This window comes from Wyeomyia smithii, chromosome 1 (genome assembly GCF_029784165.1).
Source record: "Wyeomyia smithii strain HCP4-BCI-WySm-NY-G18 chromosome 1, ASM2978416v1, whole genome shotgun sequence".
Taxonomy (NCBI): Eukaryota; Metazoa; Arthropoda; class Insecta; order Diptera; family Culicidae; genus Wyeomyia; species Wyeomyia smithii.
The window spans coordinates 77,546,056-77,569,400 of NC_073694.1; the positions used below are offsets into that span (position 1 = coordinate 77,546,056).

Consider the following 23,345-nt stretch of genomic DNA (forward strand, 5'->3'; position numbering starts at 1 on the left):
GTGTAATACATTCGAGCTTACTATTCAACTAGCTTCAAGTTATGACAATCCCATAGCGATAAGTGTATGGATTTTAAAATATATTCTCTCATGAATCCTACCAAGTTTTCCAGTTCAAATTTCAAAAATATGCATTTTGGGAAATATACATCTAAGCAATGAACCTAGAAATATGTTTACGTCAAACGGTATTCGTCGAATATTACCGCAGAAGTCACCCAAAAACAAAACAAAGAAGACATTTCAAAAATGACCAATTTGTATTCACTTCTCACAAACCAGTCGGCAGGTCTCGGCAGCCAAATTGTGTTTTGGACATAAACGATACCTAACGAACATTTCGGCGCATTGCACTTACGGTAATTCGCTTAAGAACATTTTTGAATTGACATATGAAAATTCATTGATGATATCTGTTTATATCAAAATATACCTATTTTACCGTTGCGTAGTAATACAATGCAACTTTCTTAAAATCACTAGAAAAGGCCCAACATTCCTTGTTTTTGGACCACCATATCAAAAAACCACTTTGGAATACTCACTGAAAAGGGGTGAAAATGCGCTTAACCTAATAACATACTTTTTACAGATGTTTGAATATGAAAACTATGCGCACTTCCAAGCCTCACAGTTGACAATTGTTTCGTAATACAATACAACTATTGATACCATTGCTAGGCAGGGATGCCACATATACAGATTTTTCTGTATTTTACAGATTTTTGAACTAAAAAAAACAATACGGAATCTGTATTACAGAATTACAGAATATTGTCAAAAATACAGATTTTACAGAATATTTTGCTATTCGAACTGAAATCAATTTCTTGAAATGTTACATTCGATTCAACGACTTTCAAAATTTTGTGAAAAAACCTGATGCTGTTTATGTTGGTATCGTTGCAAAAGAAGAGGGATGAGGCTTGAACGAAGGCGAAAAATGACGTTTCGAAATATTTGAAGGGATTTCTATTTAAAATTCGTGAAACAAATTGTAAAGCTGTTCAATTTCATCGATCCTGTTGTAAAAACGGTAACTTTATTTATTCCTTGAACATTCGTGAAATTGGAGAATTTAATTGATTTGATTAACAGTAACTTTTTTTTTTCTTCATCTATAGTTTATTTGACACGGCACAAATACAATTCAATGTTTAACGGCGCCAATTATATCTGGTAGCTTACTTTCTAATGTATCTTAATAACTAAGAGCAAATTTTTTATCCTCGCTGCCGACTACGAGCTGAAACTAAATCTAACTTAAAGCTAGAATATTTTGCATTAAAAGCACAGGTTTGCTGTTTGATGGTTTTCATTTCCATAGGTAAGCAGCATATTAAATTTGTTCCGCTGCTGGGCCAAGATATTACGGACTGGCATATTGGGTTGTTTCCATCGGGCCTTGAGAGTATCGTGCGGGTCTGATTGCTGTTTCCGGATCCGGGGTCTCAACGTGTTCTTGTCGTTTGGTTGGATGTAGGCGGAAGGGGATAGGACTAAACTGGGGCGTGGATGGATTTCAGGAAAACGTATATAAGGTTCATGTAGGATAGGTCACGGCTCGCCAAGACATCACGAACAGGAACAGCCGGCTGCCTACCTTCGGCCTGCAGGGAAGCTATTAATCTAGACCTGGCGTCACGGTGTACAGGGCATGACCAAACAACGTGCTCTATGTCGTGATAACCTTCACCACAGGCACAGATACCACTCTCCCCGAGCCCAACACGACGGAGATGCGCGTCAAATCTATAGTGATTGGACATAAGCCGGGACATCACGCAAATGAAATCCCGACCTACATCTAACCCCTTGAACCACGGGTTCGTCGATACCTTGGGGATTATGGAATGTAACCACCTTCCCAGTTCCCCCAAGGTCCAAGAATTTTGCCAACTGATGATCGTATTCTGACGTACAAATGCGAAAAATTCATTAAAGGCAATTGGTCTTACATAAATATCACCGTTTGTTGCGCCCACCTTAGCCAAAGAGTCCGCTTTCTCATTACCCGGTATCGAGCAGTGAGAAGGGACCCACGCTAAGGTAATCTGAGTAGATTTTTCGGATAAAGCACTCAGATGTTCCCGTATTTTCCCCAGGAAATACGGAGAGTGCTTAACATCTTTCATCGATCGGAGAGCCTCAATGGAACTGAGACTGTCCGTAAAGATGAAATAATGGTCCGTGGGCATTTTTTCGATAATCCCTAGGGTGTACTGAATTGCAGCTAATTCTGCGACGTAAACAGAAGCAGGATTATCGAGCTTATGGGAGACGGTTAAATTGTTATTGAAGATACCGAAGCCAGTGGACCCATCAAGAAGTGATCCGTCAGTGTAGTACATATTGTCGCAGTTGATGTTTCGATATTTATTGGAAAAAATTTTAGGGATCTGCTGCACGCGTAAATGATCCGGGATTCCACGAGTTTCTTCTATCATGGATGTATCGAAAAACACAGTAGAATCAGAAGTATTTGATAAGTCGACACGATTTGTAATATTCGAAGAAGGGTTAATATTTTGGGACATGTGATTGAAATACAATGTCATAAAACGGGTTTGAGAATTAAGTTCGATTAACCTTTCAAAATTTTCAATCACGGGACGGTTCAAGACCTCACATTTGATTAGAATACGAGAAGACAGGCTCCAGAAGCGGGTTTTCAATGGTAGTACTCCAGCTAAGATCTCCAAACTCATCGTATGGGTCGATTGCATGCAACCTAAGGCGATACGCAAACAACGATATTGTATTCGCTCCAGTTTGATCAAATGTGTGTTTGCTGCGGAGCGGAAGCAGAAACACCCGTACTCAATGACAGACAATATCGTTGTTTGGTAAAGCCTTATAAGGTCTCCTGGGTGGGCTCCCCACCATTGTCCGGTTATTGTACGAAGAAAATTCACTCTTTGTTGACATTTTTTCATCAGATACCTCACGTGACAACCCCAGGTGCTTTTAGAGTCGAACCAGACACCAAGATATTTGTGTACCAAAACCTGAGAAATCGTTTTACCCATTAATTGTGTTTGAAGCTGAGCAGGTTCATGCTTCCTAGAAAAAACTACTATCTCAGTCTTCTCCGGAGAGAATTCGATACCTAGCTGTAAAGCCCAAGCAGACAAATTGTCCAAGGTATCTTGCAATGGTCCTTGCTAATCGGCAGCTTTGGCTCCTGTAACAGAGATTACACTGTCGTCTCTAAGTTGTCTTATCGTGAATGAGTTTGCCAGACATTCGTCGATGTCATTTACATAAAAGTTGTAAAGAAGGGGGCTTAAACATGAGCCCTGGGGAAGACCCATGTAGCTAATGCGAAAAGTTGCCAAATCGCCGTGCGTAAAATGCATGTGCTTTTCGGACAACAAATTGTGCAAAAAATTGTTCAAAATTGGAGAAAATCCTTGTCGGTGAAGTTTACCCGAAAGAATGTCAATAGAAACGGAATCAAAAGCCCCCTTAATATCCAAGAACGCAGACGCCATTTGTTCTTTGCGAGCATACGCCAGCTGAATATCTGTTGAAAGCAACGCAAGACAATCATTCGTCCCTTTGGCACGGCGGAAGCCAAATTGAGTATCTGATAGTAGACCATTTGATTCGACCCAATGGTCTAAACGACGGAGTATCATTTTTTCCATCAATTTCCGGATACAGGATAGCATTGCAATCGGCCTATAAGAGTTGTGATCAGAAGCTGGTTTCCCTGGTTTTTGGATGGCGATCACCTTCACTTGCCTCCAATCCTGCGGTACAATGTTTTGCTCCAGGAACTTATTGAACAAGTTCAACAAGCGCCTCTTGGCATTGCCGGGTAGATTCTTCAACAAGTTGAATTTGATTTTATCTAACCCAGGCGCGTTATTGTTACAGGACAGGAGGGCAACTGAAAATTCTGCCATCGTAAAAGGTGATTCTATCGCGTCGTGGCCCGGAGACGCATCGCGAACAATGTTTTGCTCAGGAACAGAGTCCGGACATACTTTCCTGGCAAAATCAAATATCCACCGACTTGAAGACTCCTCGCTTTCGTTGACCGTTACGCGATTCCGCATTCTTCGGGCTGTGTTCCAAAGAGTGCTCATCGATGTCTCCCTCGACGTCTCGTTCACGAACCGACGCCAATATCCGCGTTTCTTTGCTTTAGCCAAACTTTTAAGCTTGGTATTAAGCTCCGAATACCGTAAATAGTCGCCAGGTATACCTCCCTTCTGGTAGGCCTTGAACGCGTCGGATCTTTGCGTGTAGACATCGGAGCACTCTTGGTCCCACCACGGAGTGGGAGGCCGTTCTTTGATCGTTACGCCGGGATATTTCTTCGTTTGGGCTTGCAACGCGGCGTCGAGAATCAAGCCCGCGAGGAGGTTGTATTCTTCAAGTGGTGGATGATGTTGAATCGACTCGACCGCTTTTGAAATCATTTCCTCGTATAACTTCCAATCGACATTCCGTGTGAGGTCATACGGAATGTCAATTGGTCGCATGCGAGTCGACCCGTTATTAATTGAAATAAGAATAGGCAAATGGTCGCTACCGTGAGGATCAAGGATTACCTTCCATGTGCAATCCAACCGTAGCGACGTCGAACATAAGGATAGATCCAAAGCGCTTGGGCGCGCTGGAGGTTTCGGGATACGTGTCATTTCACCGTTGTTTAAAATAGTCATGTCGAAGTCATCGCAAAGGTTATAGATTAAAGAGGAGCGGTTATCATTGTATGGGGAACCCCAAGCCACGCCATGAGAGTTGAAGTCTCCCAAAATCAAACGTGGCGAGGGAAGAAGTTCTATTAAATCAAAGAGCAGCCGTTGCCCAACCTGTGCTCTGGGAGGAATATATATTGAGGCAATACAAAGCTCTTTACCTTGTATTGTCATTTGACATGTGACAACTTCGATGCCTGGAATCGAGGGGAGGTTAATACTATAGAAAGAATAGCACTTTTTAATCCATAAAAGTACTCCTCCATATAGGGTGTCTCGATCAAGGCGAATAATATTAAAATCATGGAAGTTGAGATCAATATTTGAAGTAAGCCAAGTTTCACAAAGGGAAAATGCATCGCATTTGTTTTTATTTATCAAAACTTTAAACGAATCAATTTTTGGTAAAATACTTCTACAATTCCACTGTAAGACAGAGATAGAATCCTTCATATACGCAGTTGAATTAGGCATCGAAGGATACAATCGCTGCAAGGAGGGGCCATTGGGCAGTCAACTGCTTCAAAAATGATCTAACTGTTGGGAGGAATGCTGTAAGAAAAATTTTAATTGGATCGGGTATATTGAAATTTTCAAAAATCCAGTCCACAATGTCAGAAAATTTCACTAATCCAGAGTTTGTTTCATCAACTGGATGTGCAAAAGGAACAACTGGGGTTTTAGATGTTCCTGGCAGTGCTGGGAACTCCTTCTGGGACTTTAAATTTGCAAGCCCAGGAGGAGTTTGCTTCGGTTTTTCCGCAGCACTGTTTGGTTTGTTCGTACTTTTCATTACACTTTGGGAAATCTTAGGACCTTTACGGGGAAGTTTAGGAGAAGAAACATTTTTCCTCTTCCTAGACTCCCCAGGATTGGCATAAGATGTTCCCGCTGATGAATCGTCAGAATCGGTTTCATCGGAGGGCAACAGATCAAAGGGGTTCAATGTTATGGTAGAAGTGGTCACGGTCTTCTTCAGCATCTCAGCGTAAGAACGCTTTGAACGCTCCTTAAGTGACCGCTTGATTTTATCTCTGCGCTGCATGTACACCGGGCATGTGGAGAGCTCATGCTGGTTTTCCCCACAGTGAATACATTTTTCAGCATTAACACTGCAAGAATCTTCCGCATGAGTCTCCCCACACTTGCTACATCGTGCCTTATTGCAGCAGTAGGCGGCTGTGTGGCCTAACTGCTTGCAATTGGTGCAATTCATAACACGGGGTACATACAATCGCACAGGCAGACGAACCCGGTCGATCGAGACGTGGCTAGGGAGTGCAGATCCGGCAAACGTAACGCGAAACGAGTCTGACGGAGTGTAAACTTTTTTACCGCCGACGAGAGACATGGACCGCAATCGCTTACAATCCAAAATCTTCGCCTGTGTTTCGGTATTTTTGAAGCAACCGGTTGCGCTTTTTAGGATACACTCGACAGACAGACTCGAATCGGTTATGACACCGTCGATCTCCACGTCTCGTGCGGGTATGTAAACGCGATACTCGCGTGTGAAGAGCTCAGAGCAAGCGATAGCGTTGGCCTGTGCCAGATCACTGACCACGACACGGAGCTTGTTAGGTCGGACCTTGGAAATTTCGGTCACGGCCTTGTACCCCTTCGTCAGGTCTTTTGAAATTTGCAGTATGTTTAATCGCTTTGAATTCACTCCTGCCTTTGGACGAAAATAAACAGTATAGCTGCCCTGTTGAGATCCGTCCGGGTAAAGCCTGGGGCGAGGGGGGACTGGAGAATGAACAGGGGAGGGGGTAACAGAAGGGTCAGGGTCAGGGGGGTTCGGGGATGGTGGCACGGGAGGCGAGGGATCTATATCCATCGCGCTAAATGTAGCGCACTAGCGAACTAGCGCCGACAAGAACACGTACCTCTTTACTTCTTCCTTCCAGCAGTGGTTGTCCGATCGTTCGAAGCTGCACCCAAAGCAGCCAGCAGCACCAGTACAGCAGCACCAATACAGCCACCAGCAGTGAGCCGGGTGTGAGATCACTCAGCACAGCGACACGGACTCGACTGTCAACTGATGGCCTTGAATAATACACTCTTTTGTTTGGCTATTCGTACACACGGACCGGATTGTAATAGAACGACCACTTTGCACGTCCGTTTCTGTCGAGTGTTCGACGCGGAATGATTAACAGTAACTGATCGACAAGACATGGATAACGAATTTTGCTCGCTAAGAACAAACTGTTTGACCGGAAGATTCGTTGAAACAGATGACTTAACTTGGTCTGAGTAGTTGGACGCCACAACGCCGAATGGTAAATTCATGTTTCCGTTACTGAGACATTTGTGCAAATGTTTTCAATTATTCCACATTCTTCGGCTTGTGTAGAACGCATATTTTCAATATATAATTACAGCATGTCTAAAGCCAGAAATCTCAAGGCCCCTAAGCTTACGAGCTCAATTTTAAAAGCTAAAAGCTACGTTGCTAACCAAGCAGGAGCTACTGAAATTAAATTAACAAAAACATGCATGAACATCACGTAAAGAAAAATAAGCAATATCGTGTTCAGTTACTACATTTGATTAACGCCTGATTGTAAGTTTGAAACCAGTAAAAAATTAAGCTCAAGCAAAAAATGATGATTTGTTTCCATATATTTTTCAAGGAAGAAGTTTTTCATCCAACATTCTTAGTTTGCTCGATACAGATTTTTTATACAGATTTTTTAGCCCGTGAAACAGATATACAGATATTTTCGAGCAAAAATACAGAAATAAATGTGGCAACCCTGTTGTTAGGTTCAGGCTACGAAAAATGCTGCGAGGTGAAAAAATAGCAAAATAATGAAATTTGATTTTTGGCTTTATGACCTATGGGGGAACCACAGTGCGATCCCACTAATAGACCTTTCTATCTGCGCTAGTATGAGTGGTCAATTTCACTAATGCTTGTTTTTTGTTGGTTGCAATTAAACAAAACGCTGGTCGGTAAAAAAATCTTCCTGTCCCGAGCCAATTTTTAGTTTTACTTCATCTGTCTTTCCACTGAAATAAAGTTTGTTAATACAGGAGAAATCTGTAGATCTAGCGAAACTGCCTTTCCGGTAGCGAGCACATCGACGATTTTAGTCAAAGAACTTATCGATAAGAAGAAATCAGTGTTGTTCCACACGAGTTTAATAGGTTGTGTTCTCACTTGAAATGACAATTACAGATAATTTTATTCCAATTTTGACACCTGTCGCCAATCTAGTAATATAGAGACACTCTACGAGAAGGTTTTTCGATTTTGGTTCGAAAATTGCATATTTTGTTCGCAAAGATCGCAGAATATGGAAAAAGACTTTAGCGTACCGCCGGTACCCGGATAACTGTCCCATAATGAAAAACAGCATGTTGAGAAAACGGCGATTGAATATTATCCGTAAATTTTCTGATTTCCAGCTATTTTAAGCAATTACATCTAAAACCAACGACCAGAATAGTTTTGTGGCACCACAAGTTTAACGTTGAGAACAAAAAACCATGGGTGGAATTAGTTCTACGTTATATAACTAGAAAAAAAAATACAATATGGAACAAAATATGCGGATACATTACAAAAGAACTCGCATATGTTGTCCCATCACATATAAATTCAACCAGCAATTGGTAGTATCACCGGCTACGTAGATTGTTCTACAGAAAAACAACATTAGTTTAGTTAATTGAATGACATACTCCTATATGCCTAAAATTATCTAATGTACCTTAATCTGGAGCAAAATTATATTTTTATGGTAGTTTGACACCAATATGGAAACTTCTGGTGTTTTGAAAACAGCCGAAAAAGGCTAAATATCATCATATATCAGTATTTCCGGATCCAGAGTAATGTTCAGATGCAAGAAATGGATTCCACATGCCATTTTGAAATCCAAGATGGCGATTTCCGATTTCTGTATAACAGCCAAAAATGTCCAAATACCACCCAATATGGGTATTTACGAAACCGTAATAATGCACAGGAGCCAGAAACCGGCCTCAGACATTAGTGTGAGTCCTAAGATAGCGATGCCTGGCATAAAAACAAAACAGTCCGAAAATAACCGGGTTCCACCTCATTTGGGTATTTTCGTAATCAGAATGATACACAGAAGTAAAAAATCGAATAGCGACACCATATTGAATTCTAAGATGGCGACTTCCGGTGTCTGGAAAACAGTTGAAAATCACCAAATACCATCTGATATGAATATTTCCGCAACCAGAATGCCACCTAGAGCATGCCATTTTGAAAACTAGTATGACGACTCCCGGTTTGTAGAAAACAGCCGAAAGTGACATAATACAACCCAATAAGGGTATTTCCGTAATAGGGATGGTGCACAGAAGCCAATAATCAATCTCAGACACCATTTTAAATTTTAAGATGGTGACTTTCGGCTTCTGGGAAATAGCCAAAATTGGCTGAACATTACCCAGTATGGGTGCTTCCTGAATAAGGATGATGCACAGAGGCCAGAAATTGACTCCACATACCATTTTGAAATCCAAGATGACGACCTCCGGTTTCTGCAAAACAGCCGAAAATGACTTAACACTATCAATATGAGTATTTCCAGAATGAAATTGCTGCTCAGAGACCAGAAATGGACTCCACATGCCATTTTGAAATTCAAGATGACGACTTCGTGCTTCTGGAAAACAGCTGAAATAATTCCACCTAATATGGGCATTTCCAGAATCTAGGTCAGCGGTTCTCAACCTTTTTTTGTTCGCGTACCCCTTGGCGATATTTTTCATATCGATTGTACCCCCTGGCTTGGAATGTTTTCGCAGAGTGGGAGAGAGTAGTGGTAGATCAAGTTGTGGTAGCCTTGTTTAGGTTTCAAATTGAACTATGGTTTGTTTGATTGCTACAGTCATGTTCAAGAGCAAGATTGAAAAACAAATTAAGTATTTTAGAGAAAAATTGCTTTGTCCGCCATTACTGATTTTCCTTTCGCGTACCCCCAGAAGGCTTTCGATTACCCCCAGGGGTACGCGTACCCCAGGTTGAGAACCGCTGATCTAGGTGATCTACGGAAGCCAAGAGGCGAGAATGTTCTCATTCCGCTAACACCAATCATTTCAAACGATTCTTCTTTTGAAGTAGTACGTATCCAATATCCGGTTCGTCATTTATTTGCAAACTATAAACAAGTCACAAGGCCAATCTTTGGATTCATGTGGAATCAATTGAAAATGTTTAAAATTATTCAAATAAAGAAAATTGGGCGTAACAAAGATTGCCGGGTCAACTACCCACAATAACGAAAATCTTCAGCTGTTTGAAAAATGTAGGCAGGCGTCAATATCAACATTTTGGCGACGCTCTTTGAAATAATAAAGATTTACAGAAAGAGATTAAACATAAACTCCCTCTTTTGAGAAATGAAAATTTTGAGACCAAAACTAAAAACCCAAATTAATCCACCTAGTGGTGAGACCCAGCCTTTCTCATTCGAACTTATTAGTTGTTCAAATAGAATTACACAACACTCTCATTTAAAAATATACACCTTGAAAATTTCTGCTGGATTTATTTTCCACTCTAAATAACGAATTTCTGGTAGCCAACACTCCTAACTACACACACTGCTGTGCAGGCGTTGTTTAGGCGACTGAAAGGAATGTCTCATCACACACAGGAGAGTCAGCTGACGCTGATAACTCTTATAGGAGAGTCAGCTGACGCTGATAACTGGCTAGTCTGAGTCATGCCTGCGAGTGCAACACAACAACGGAAGGTGCTCCGTAGGGCTAAATTTTTTCGAATTAATTTCTATCTTTAAAAACGGCATCTACTCGTTAACATTCAAGTTCATTAAAGGCAGACAGTGTGTTCAGCCGGGGAAGCGAAAAATGAGCGAACTAAAAATATGATACAGATTTTGAAAAACATACCACATCCAGACGGGACTTGAACCCGCAGTCTCCCTGACTACTTCACTGGCTGCCGGAATACTTCCTAAAATGGCCAAATTCTGCCTAATCTGGTTATAGTACAACATCCAATTTGAAAAATGTTGAGGCCACATATTTTGATCGTTGCTATAGTTTTAAACAGTCTCCGAACTACTTTTCTTTCCATAACTTTTAAACCACATGCTTAAACGTTGTGATGGTTTTAAAGACAAGTTTATTTGGTCCATTGAATCCAACTATGTTCAGATGGGTTGTGTAGTTTCTGTGGTACCTAATTAAGTTTTGAGTTTTACAATTTGATACATAACGGGCAAAGTTAAAGTGCGATAACAGTGTAATTAAATAGGATTTTATTGCGCAACTAGATCTTTTATTTGAGACTAATTTAGTGAAAATCGGTCCAACCATTCTAAAAAAATTGAGTGAGCTTAAGCAGTCTTTAGAATAAGAGCCGTTGCGAACCAGAGTGGTCTATGTGCCATCGAGCAAATTGTTCAGGAGAAGCAATTTTCGAAAAATCTCTGAATAAAATTCTGTTCAACGGATTCTTTCAAACAAAATGTTCTAATATAAAGGTTATGAAGTGGTTTAACATTGGGATACATAAAATTAACAGTTTCTTTGCGAAATCTGTGATTTTATCTCACCAATGTACATAGACCACTCTGACTTCATATATATATTCACTGGAATCCTCGAATCGTTTCGGAACAGAGTGGTCTATGCACACAAACCCGGTGAATGACAGAGAAAATGACGGTAAATCGTATAAAATGGCTAGTGTCACATGTGATATGATACATATAGCATGTCACATGTAAGATGTCACGTGTTACATTACATGTAACACAAGATATTACATATTACATAATATTTTACATGTTACATTTTTCGTGTTACATTACGTGTAACATGTTACATATCACGTGTGACATGTACAAAACAAGTGGCATGTTCCTTATCACATGTAATATGCTACATGTTACGTGTTACATGATAGTATTACACCGATTTATGTACATAGACCACTCTGTTCCGAAACCATTCCGGCCATTCTGTTTCGGACGAATTTTCAACACGGAATAAATCAGCTTTAAAATTCGATTTCCCGAAATTTTCTTAATCTCCCAACTTCAGCTTCTTGAGTAGATGCTGTTTATGCAAAAAACTCATTTTCGAAAAAAATGGTCTTTAGACCACTCTGTTCCGCAACGGCTCATATGTTTCTTTTCAAAACGTGATTTCCATCTTTTATACATATCTTTTATACATAATTTTGAACCACATGTTTAATCATTAGTTGAGGATTTTCGAGACAGGCCGTTAATTTGGCACCAGTTTCGTTTAAATTGGTTGTTTAGTGTCTGAGATAATGAAATTTCGCGATTTTCACATTTTGATACACGGTGCCTTAACTAAAATTCCAATTACAATGAAGTTCAATAGGGTGTTATGAGGCCACTAGACGTTTCATTTTCAACTGATTTCGTGAAAACCGGTCTAGCCATTTCTGAGAAAAGTAAGTGAATTGCAGCCTTTGGTATATGCTTTGCTTTTATAGCGTGATTTGACATTTTTATACATAACGGACAAAGTTACAAACCGATTACAATGAAATTAAATTGCAACCTATTGGACAACTAGGCCTTTCATTCGAGACTAATTTGGGGAAAATCGATCCAGCCATCTCTGAGAAAAGTGAGTGAGTTTAAACAGCCTCTGAAAAACATTTCTTTACATAACTTTTGAACCATATGTTTAATCTTTATAAAATTTATAAGTTAAGAGTTCTGAAGATAGCCCGTTCATTTGACATCAGTTTCGTTAAAATCGGTTGAATAGTTTCTGAGATATTGATGTTTCGTGATTTTTACATTTTGATACATAACCTCTGAACCAAAAATCCGATTACAATGAAATTCAATAGCTACCTATGGTGTAACTATACCTTTCATTTGCAATTAATTTCACGGAAATCGGTCCAGCCATCTCTGAGAAAAGTGAGTGAAAAAAAAATTGCACATACACACACGTACACACACACACACACATACATACATACATACAGAAAATGCTCAGCCCGTCGAACTTAGTCGAGTTATATACGACATTCGGCCCTCTGGAGCACTTTCATATTTTCAGTTTTTTCAGTGATTGCTATACCTTTCTAAGAGAAAGGCAAAAAGGGACCCCATATTCAAGACCCTTTTGCAAACTGGTAAAGATTCTAAGGAAACCTTTGAAGCCTATTCCAGTAATTGAAAATGGTAATCGTTTTCTTATAAATAGTTAAAAGGGGCTCAAAAACTAACCCAGTAGTTTAAGAGTGTTCATGTTTCGAAGTTTCTCGTCATTGTAATCGAATTTCTACCAAGGAATTTTACTCTACAGAATCATTTGAAACTAACTTAAATGAGGTTAGGTAATTCATTGAAAATTCCAAAATATGAAAGCACCTGGTGACGATGCGATTTGTAACATTTTATTTAAATCTATCCCTGGGAACACAATGCAAATTTTGGTTAAAACTTTCACTCACACATATTACATATGTGACATATTACATACACCGGTCTTGAAACATTAGAAGCTATGTCAAATAAAGTTATCACCAATTTTCGATGAAAATCGTTACAATTTCCAACTGAGACAAGTTCTCCTTAAAGTTAAAAATCTAGCAATCAAGCTAGTTAGTTCATTTTTTTGATAAGTAGGTTCATGTCCCTACAAATGATAAGTCTTAATTGCGATAGCGAACAAATCTGAACGATTTTAATTTACATTCCTAATAGTGGTGAGAAGTCATCATTTGTGGTTGACCGCACAATATAATTGACTGATAATTTATAATAAAATATTTCAGTTACGAATGAATCCTCTAACAACAAAATTCTAAAAGTTGTCATTGGTATCACTGGCCAGAATGGAGTTTTTTTAAGATGAAAATGTTGCGAGGTAATTTGTAATATATGCTCTTTATATATGTATAGCTACCGGAGTAACTAGTTATAGCAGTTGTTGGGAGTTTCATCTTAGTACCAATAAATAAACATCGTATTCAGTTCTTATCAAGAACTTAGTACGAGTTCTAAGCCTGTAAACGTAGGTACTTTTATAGAAATTTTTTCATCCTCTAACCGATATTTCTAACGTATTTTTGTGCATTATTTCGTTGATCATCACAGACCGGTATGTAAACGAACACATTTATTTGTTTATTTGACGGTAGGCGAAAGAAACGAATAATACTACCACACTTTTGACGAAAAAAGACTGCACAACATGTTATACTTGGGGCGTCTTTTGTGACTAGGGATAAATCCAATTGAGAAAAAAAAACATTATTTATAGCGTCTTGCATATGTTTATTTTCATGGGTCTACACACGCTGTGAAAAATTTCGAAGCCGTATTTTTTACACTTTGTTTTGTATCCATAGCAGATTTTTAACAAAAAACAAATGTTACTTATTTTTTACGAAAGTTACCTCATATAAAAAATAAATAAATGAAAGCTACTAGATTCTATTTCGTCAATTTATCGATAAATCGTTTAACTTGGAGTGAATGCAAATTGTAAGATTTAAAGCAAAATCTGCTATTGTGCCGTGTCAAACAAATGTTGTGTGAATGAAAAAAAGCTAAATCTAATCCTGTCGTTTTTTAGCAGTTATTTCAAACCGTTTGACTAAATTCTAAGAATATTGGAAGGTTAGTTAAATATCATAAGTTAGCATATCGACAGAGCCGGATTTACGATTGTGGGGGCCCGGGGCCCAGTTTACAGTGGGGGCCCCAAAATAAAACAAACCCGTTTTTTTATCGTATCGTAAATTTGCTAGATTTTTTTTAACGAGTTTTTTTTGCAGAGAACTTATTGATTGAATAATCAACATTCAGCTCCTTCAGAATATTGTACTCTCAACTTAACAATGCTAAGTTTGACAGCCTTTCACTCTTCATAGTCGTACGTAACCTATTTCCAATCAGTTTCATCTTCGAAAAAGACCTTTCTCCAGTTGCGTTCGAGATCATTAGGCTCAAATAAATCCTCAAATAAAATAATTTTTGCAAGGCACTAACGAGTTTTTGATTTTTTTTCTTCATGTAATCAACTTTTTTGAGCTCCACTTTGATATACGCGGGGTTTTGTGGTGACAGCTCATTTTGAATAAATGTAATAATAAATTCGGTTCTTGCTCACTGTTTATAGCCAGATCTAACTGTCGAATGATTTGGACCAGAGGTGTCAGATGTTTTCGAAAGATGTCTGCAACTGGTCGAAATCCGGAAATTTTTTCTTGATATCTGAAAAAACCTACCGCAAAAGAACTTTTTCTCGTTTTGTGGGGGCCCCCCCTTAAATCCGGCTCTGCATATCGACAAAGCTTAGGTAATATCTCAATCATATCAAACAGTTACGTTACCCTGAAAAAAAAAAAACTATCTAACTTTCAATGTTTTGGGTTTGTGACAGTATATGTTCAATTCTTCAGTTTTTGCATTTTGGTAAAGGCTGGGCAGAGCGTACCAGCAAATGCTGTGTTTCGCGAGCTACACCAAAGCTGCCGTGATATAACATTGTGACGTACAGTCCCTCTACAATTATGGGTCAGTCAACGTGTTGTCTGAATGTTCAAAAATGGATATAAAATCGGAAAAATTATCAACTACGAATGTTTTACTATCTATCTCTGTGCTCTGATATGTACTTTCGATTAACAATCAGTTTCACTGCAGTTGATGCGTGTAAATCGGTTGGGAAGAGAAATATCACTTACATAGCCAAAGACACAATTATGGGTCACTTTCGGCATTAAAAATCATTTAGACTATAAAATCATCAAAATACATAATGCAAGTTATTTTATTGTTATAAAAGCTTGATAATAAGTTATTTTATTCAGTCTTGTCGCATAATCATGTAAAAGTAATAAAAACAGCCAAAATATGGACTGACCCACAATTGTGTACCGCAAGATGTAACATTACTACAATTATGGGTCACTTGACTTATTGCATCAAGCAGAATTATAGTTTTTAGTGACATTTTCAACTTTAAATCATTTTAATCGTATGAATGAGGTTACAAATGAGTTACAAAAAATACCACTGCTAATAAAAATTGTTTCGTGAGAATAGACGTATTTGCGTGAAAATGACTCATAATTGTAGCTGACCCATAACTGTGGAGGGACTGTACATTAGGGTGGGGCAAAGTGATCGATTTTCCAGAAACAAGTTTTTTTGGTTCCTCTAGGGGCCCCAAACAACCCTAAACTTACCGAAAGTCGATTGGTTTTGTCTCCGCTTGGCGCATTGCATTTCAAATTTGTATGAAAATTTATATGGGAAAACCTACTTTTTTGCATTTACCTTTCTAGAGAGCTCATTAAGGCTCTAATAATGCACTACAATATGTTAAAGTATAGTATTTCAGATGCCTAACAACTTTGCAAAAGACACTGAAGACCTAGGATGATCCTAAGAAGAGCTTTAGCTGATCAAAGTTGAATATGTCGATTTAAATGCAGAAAATTTTGTTTTCTGCCAACATTACCAATGTACCGGCGTCAGTAGGTTTCCCATCAGAAGTAACCTGTCGTAACGAGTTTATACACTCAGCTGGACCAAGCAAACAAATTAAGGTCAATATTTTAGGCGTAAATAGAATCTACAACGTGTTTCAGAGGTTACTTCTGATGAAAATCTGACTGACGCCGGTACACTGGCAGTGTTGGCAGAAAAATTGATTTGCAACATATATTTCGACATAATCAACTTTGAACAGCTGTAGTATTTTTTTGGGCCACCCTAGCTCTTTAGTTTCTTCGGCCAAGTTGTTGGGCATCAAAAAACCTACCATTTGAAGTCATGAAATCTATGGTTTGGGCCATTTTGAGCTCTTTAGAATGGAAAATGCAAAAAAGTTGATTTTTCCATACAAATCTCCATATGAATTTGAAATGCAATGCGCCAAGCGGAGACAAAACCAATCGACTTCCGATAAATTTAGGATTGTTTGGGGCCCCAAATAGAACAAAAGAAACTTGGTTCTGGTATTCTGCTATCAAGTTTCGTTTTTTTCATATAACGATTCCCCACCCTACTGTACATCCATTTGATCAGTTTTTCAATACGGTCCAAAAACGAACGGGCTACTTGTCACTTTTGTATTGAAATGGTGCTTACGTCATTTTGTTTTCTTGATTTTATGCAACGTACGAATAAGTAACAACTTAAAGAAAGATACCAAAAGATGGGTCTTCGAATAACGAACAAATTGGCATAAGAACCCCATATTTGAAAAAATGGCGCTTACGTCAGTCTGCGAGATAACGGCAGAAAGGCATATTTTTTCGAGAATAATTCAACTGACAATTATGAGGCGTTTACTGTATTTCAGTTGTTTTAAGGTAAACCAACCAAAAAGTGGGTACCAAAAATGCTGGTATCAGAATCAATGAGTGGTAGATGAAAAATGTATTAGGTTTGACAGCCACACGAGCTCCCTATGAATAAGCGAGATTACAAACTCTAACAGTGTTGACAAGTTATATTTGTGATTGGCCACACAAAATTATTATTTACTAATAGTTATTATATATACTTAAGCAACTAACAAACCCCCTTTTAAAATGTAAGACCAAAAAATATCTGTAAGATATATTTTCGAAAGATGTATGGCTGGAAAATATGTTTCAGAAATCCTTCAAAATAGTGATTCGAATAAACATTAAAAACTTTTCGTTGGACACCCCTTACGGAGGAGTACTTCTAGGGATTAAGAAGTGCTATTCTTTCTATCGTATTAATCTCCCCTCGGTCCCAGGCGTCGAAGCTGTCGCATGTCAAATGACAATACAAGGTAAAGAGCTTTGTATTGCCTAAATATATATTCCTCCCAGAGCACAGGTTGGGCAACGGCTGCTCTTTGATTTTATAGAACTTCTTCCCTCCCCACGTTTGATTTTGGGAGATTTTAACTCTCACGGCGTGGCTTGGGGTTCCCCTTCTAATGATTCCGTTCCTCTTTGATCTATAACCTCTGCGACGACTTCGACATGACTATTTTGAACAATGGTGCAATGACACGCGTTCCGAAACCTCCAGTGCGCCCCAGTGCTTTAGATTTATCTTTATGTTCAACATCGCTACGGTTGGATCGCATATGGAAGGTAGTCCTTGATCCCCACGGTAGCGATCATCTGCCTATTCAAATTTCAATTGATAATGGCTCAACTCGCACGCGATCAGTTGATGTTCCGTATGACCTCACACTGAATATCGATTGGAAGTTATACGAGGAAATGATTTCAGAAGCTGTCGTGTCGATTCAACATCACCCACCACTTGAAGAATACAACCTCCTCGCGGGCTTGATACTCGACGCCGCGTTGCAAGCCCAAACGAAGAAATATCCTGGCGTGACGATCAAAGAACGGCCTCCCACTCCGTAATGGGACAAAGAGTGCTCCGATGTCTACACGGAAAAATCCGACGCGTTTAAGGCCTTCTTTCGGGTGAAACGTAAACCCGACGACTTTAAGCGGTATTTGGAGCTTGAGACCAAGTTTAAAAGCTTGGTCCGAGCAAAGCAACGCGGATATTGGCGTCGGTTCGTAAACGAAACGTCGAAGGAGACATCAATGAGCACTTTTTGGAACACAGCCCGAAGAACGCGAAATCGTATAACGGTCAACGAAAGTGAGGAGTCTTCAAGTCGGTGGATATTTGATTTTGCCAGGAAAGTATGTCCGGACTCTGTTCCTGCGCAAAACTTTGTTCGCGATACGTCTCCGGCCCACGACGCGATAGAATCACCTTTTACGATGGCAGAATTTTCAGTTGCCCTCCTGTTCTGTAACAATAACGCACCTGGGTTAGATAAAATCAAATTCAACTTGTTGAAGAATCTACCCGGCACTGCCAAGAGGCGCTTGTTGAACTTGTTCAACAAGTTCCTGGAGCAAAATATTGTACCGCAGGATTGGAGGCAAGTGAAGGTGATCGCCATCCAAAAACCGGGAAAACCAGCTTCTGATCACAACTCTTACAGGCCGATTGCAATGCTATCCTGTATCCGGAAATTGATGAAGAAAATGACACTCCGTCGTTTAGACCAGCGGTTCTCAACCTGGGGTACGCGTACCCCTAGGGGTACGCGAAAGTCTCCAGGGGGTACGCGAAAATAAAATCAGTAATGGCGGACAAAGCAATTCTTTATTACACTTAAGTTATTTTACAATATAGCTCTTCAAACATGACTGTAGCAATTGAACAAACCATAGTTTAATTTGAAACCTGAACTAGACCTCCACTACATGATCTACCATTACTCTCTTCCACGCTGCGTGAATAAACCGAGCCAGGGGGTACAATTGATTCGAAAAATATCGCCAAGGGGTACGTGGACAGAAAAAGATTGAGAACCGCTGGTTTAGACCATTGGGTCGAATCAAGTGGTCTACTATCAGATACTCAATTTGGCTTCCGCCGTGCCAAAGGAACGAATGATTGTCTTGCGTTGCTTTCTACAGATATCCAACTAGCCTATGCTCGCAGATATTCAACTAGCCTATGCTCCTACAGGAAAAAAGCCTATGCTCGCAAAGAACAAATGGCATCTGTGTTCTTGGACTTTAACCCTCTAGTGCCCAGTGCCGCCTCTAGACGATCTTCAGTTGAAGCTCTAAAAAGCTTCAATCAATACTTAAAAAATGTTTATGAAGATTCATAGTGATTTTTTCGAAGTCCGTCTGAAAATGAACTTGGGCACTAGAGGGTTAAGGGGGCTTTTGATTCCGTTTCTATTGACATTCTTTCGGGCAAACTTCACCGACAAGGATTTTCACCAATTTTAAATTTTTTTTGCATAATTTATTGTCCGAAAAGCATATGCATTTTGCGCATGGCGATTTGGCAACTTTTCGTGTTAGCTACATGGGTCTTCCCCAGGGCTCATGCTTAAGCCCCCTTCTTTACAATTTTTATGTGAATGACATTGACGCATGTCTGGCACATTTATGCACGATAAGACAACTTGCAGACGACAGCGTGGTTTCTGTTACATGAGCCAAAGCTGCCGATTTGCAAGGACCATTGCAAGATACCTTGGACAATTTGTCTGCTTGGGTTTTACAGCTAGGTATCGAATTCTCTCCGGAGAAGACTGAGACAGTAGTTTTTTTCTAGGAAGCGCGAGCCTGCTCAGCTCCACTTACAGTTAATGGGTGAAACGATTTCTCAGGTTTTGGTATCTAAATATTTTGGTGTCTGGTCGATTCGAAAGGCACCTGGGGATGTCACGTTCGGTATTTGATGAAAAAATGTCAACAGCGAGTAAATTTTCTCCGGACAATTACTGATTCATGGTGGAGCGCCCACCCAGGAGACCTCATAAGGCTTTACCAAACAACGATATTGTCGGTGCTTGAGTACGGGTGTTTCAGCTTACGCTCCGCTGCAAACAACCATTTAATCAAGCTGGAACGATTGCAGTATCGTTGTTTGCGTGTTGCTTTAGGTTGCATGCATTCGACCCATACGATGAGTTTGGAAGTTTTGGCGTGCGTTCTCCCATTAAAAGACCGCTTTTGGGATCTGACTACTCGTATTCTCATCAAATGTGAGGTTTTGAACCCCTTGGTAATTGAAAATTTCGATAGGCTAGTTGAACCTAATTCTCAAACCCGTTTCATGACTGTGTATTTCAATCACATGTCTCAAAGTATAAATCCCTCCTCATACACCTCCAATCGTGTCAACTTGTTAGATACTTCTGTTTCTACTGTGTTTTTCGATACATCCATGATGGAAGAAACTCGTGGAGTCCCGGATCATTTACGCGTGCAGCAGATCCCTAAAATATTTTGTAACAAATTTAAAAACATCAACTGCGACAATTACTGATGGATCACTTCTCAACGGGTCCACTGGCTTCGGTATCTTCAACAATAATTTTACCGCCTCCTACAAGCTCGATAATCCTGCTTCTGTTTACGTCGCAGAATTGGCTGCAATTCAGTATACCTTAGGGATTATTGAAACAATGCCCACGGACCATTACTTCATCTTTACGGACAGTCTCAGTTCTATTGAGGCTCTCCGATCGATGAAGGATTTAAGGCGCTCTCCGTATTTCCTGGGGAAAATACGGAAACATCTGAGTGCTTTATCCGAAAAATCTTCTCAGATTACCTTAGTGTGGGTCCCTTCTCTTTGTTCCATTCCGGGCAATGAGAAAGCGGACACTTTGGCTGAGGTGGGCGCAACAAACGGTGATATTTACAACAGACCTATTGCCTACAATAATTTTTTTTTAATTTTCACGTCAGAGTACACTTATCAACTGGCAGGCCTCGTGGGATAAGGGAGAACTGGGAAGGTGGCTACACAGCATCTTCCCAAGGTTTCCACCAAACCTTGGTTTCGGGGGTTGGATGTAGGACGAGATTTCATACGCATGATGTCTCGGATTATGTCCAACCACTACGGGTTAGACGCACATCTCCTGCGTATTGGGAAGGCGCGCAGTAATCATTGCATTTGTGGATTGGGGTACCAAGACATTGAACACGTGGTTTGGGTGTGTGCTGAATTCCGCGGCGCCAGATCTCTACTTTTGGATACCTTTAGGGCCCGAGGAATACAGCCCTATGTGCCAGTTCGTGATATCCTCGCTCAGCGAAACTTGCCATACATGCTACATGTTTATAGCTACTTGAAGAGCATCAAGGTGCCAATTTAACAGCGATACGAGTCTCGGATAAAAAAAAAAACCATGTTAGTTTCAGCTCGTAGTCGGCAGCGAGGCCTTTAGCTTATATGATATTTTAGACCATAAGGCATTAGATTTAATTGGCTCCGTAAAACATTAATTTGTATTGTGCCGTGTCAAATAAATGTTGTGAAAAAAAAACTTTTCGTTGAAAACTTGAGAATGTTTGTTGCATATTTTTTATATTTTGCTGCCTGAATTTCAGTGTTAGGCTCACTTGATTTTTTATTACTCAGGTGTAAAAGCTAAGGTTCAGTGTGGGTTTGTCAATTTAACTTACAACTCCTCCTACACCGCAGTAAAACGCCAACGATAATAGTAGTCCTACGTGCGAAAGTGCACTTTTCAACCTCAGTTTCTTCCAAAAATTTGTAACTCGAACGATGAATGCTTCCTTTTCCGTATCGGCAGCTTTGACGTCGATCTTTTTGAAATGCTCCAGTAAATCATTATTTGTTAAGCCATTCTCAATAGCCATTGTTACGTTTTTCCACTGCGTTTAATTTGTATCTGATTTAAATCTGTAATTTCAAATCACGTCTTAAGCGAATAAATTATCCTGGACTCACTAGTAACGATTAATCGCCACATTTATTATTTATCACAAATCCTTCGTTCATATATTATAATTCTAAATTATCCCTATAAACAGCTCAACAGATGGTTCAATTTTGTCCAATTTAACCAGTACCATCTCATCTATTTCACGACAAAGCAATAAGCGGAAAAGTGAATTGCAGCGTAAATTTTCACGCACGCTCTCTGGCTGCCACAATACTATTTTTACGCGCGATTTAATGGATTTTCCGTACCGTTAGGGCTAACGAGACGAGCGACCGGACTCGACGAATATCCAGATGAAACTAACATGAGTGAGAAAGACAGCCCTCGTTTAGTCAAAATCTTCGCCCTCAGAAATATTGAATCTTTACCGTTCCGTTTGCGGTGAAATTTTTTGCAGTGCGCGTAATGAGGAAAACTCACTGTCATAGGTGGCGACGGGGAGATATGTTTGCTTTCATTGTATAAAAATATACACGCATCGTACGTCCTTTCTCTTCTGTAGTATAGAGCGCTCTGATGAAAAACACTACGAAAACAGTATATAATAAGAAAGAGCACATGGTTTGAGCCTTGATAGTGCAAAATGCATTCTTTTCGAGATAGAGGAGACATAATATTTCTGTAGAGCAATGATGCATAATTTTTTTGTTTGTTGTAATTGGCCAGAAATCAAATTAGCTCATTATGCAAATAGTCTGCCAATTATTGTCTTCGGCACGGTACCCCCCAAAAAGGGTTAACGGATTCTAGAGGCTTAGTAAAAAGTTGCGAGTTTTTTAAGTAACATTAAAACTTGTTACTTGTAGTTTTAATTAATTGAAATTTCTGTGTAACTTACATGCTATAAAAACGGAATATGGACTTTGTGAAGGAATATGTTGAATATTTATTTTATCATCAAACATTAATGTAATTTGACCTTTTAATAAAATTTGAAAAAAATCCTTTTAGCAATTCCAAACCGCTAAAAAATGTTTCTGCACTACTTACTAAACATCAGCATCAGAGATGGCGAATGGTTTACATAATTGATTGCATCCTCTGGGTAGATCAAATTTCGCTTTAAGCGATATTTTTGAATATTTTTCTAACTTAAAGTTGAGAAATGCAAAGTGAACATCGTCGAACAAATTTTGAAATCCTTTTCTGCTTCTTCCTCGATTGCGCAAGGCAACTATCGTGTTTTACAATGATTTCACCTCGCATCGTATAGGTTACTCGAATTAAATTCAAGATCATCAGAATAAGGTGATAAATGTTAGCAAATGGTTTCAATATGATACTGCACCGGCTCAGAATGATGCCACTCCATACAAAAGTTGGAAAAAACTCGAAAGTTATTTTAAACACGTTTCAAACCTGCCAAGTGAA

General features: G+C 39.4%; 1 protein-coding gene across 1 annotated transcript in view; it reads right to left on the minus strand.

Moving 5' to 3' along the window:
- The window catches only part of LOC129717892 (TWiK family of potassium channels protein 7), a 126,837-nt gene extending 104,581 nt beyond the window's left edge, over window positions 1-22,256 (minus strand). Inside the window, exon 1 of the mRNA XM_055668157.1 lies at window positions 21,691-22,256. Within this exon, the coding sequence (XP_055524132.1) occupies window positions 21,691-21,888 (198 nt within the window). The 5' untranslated portion in view covers window positions 21,889-22,256. The remainder of the gene's footprint in view (window positions 1-21,690) is intronic.
- Between the last annotated feature and the right edge of the window lie 1,089 nt (window positions 22,257-23,345).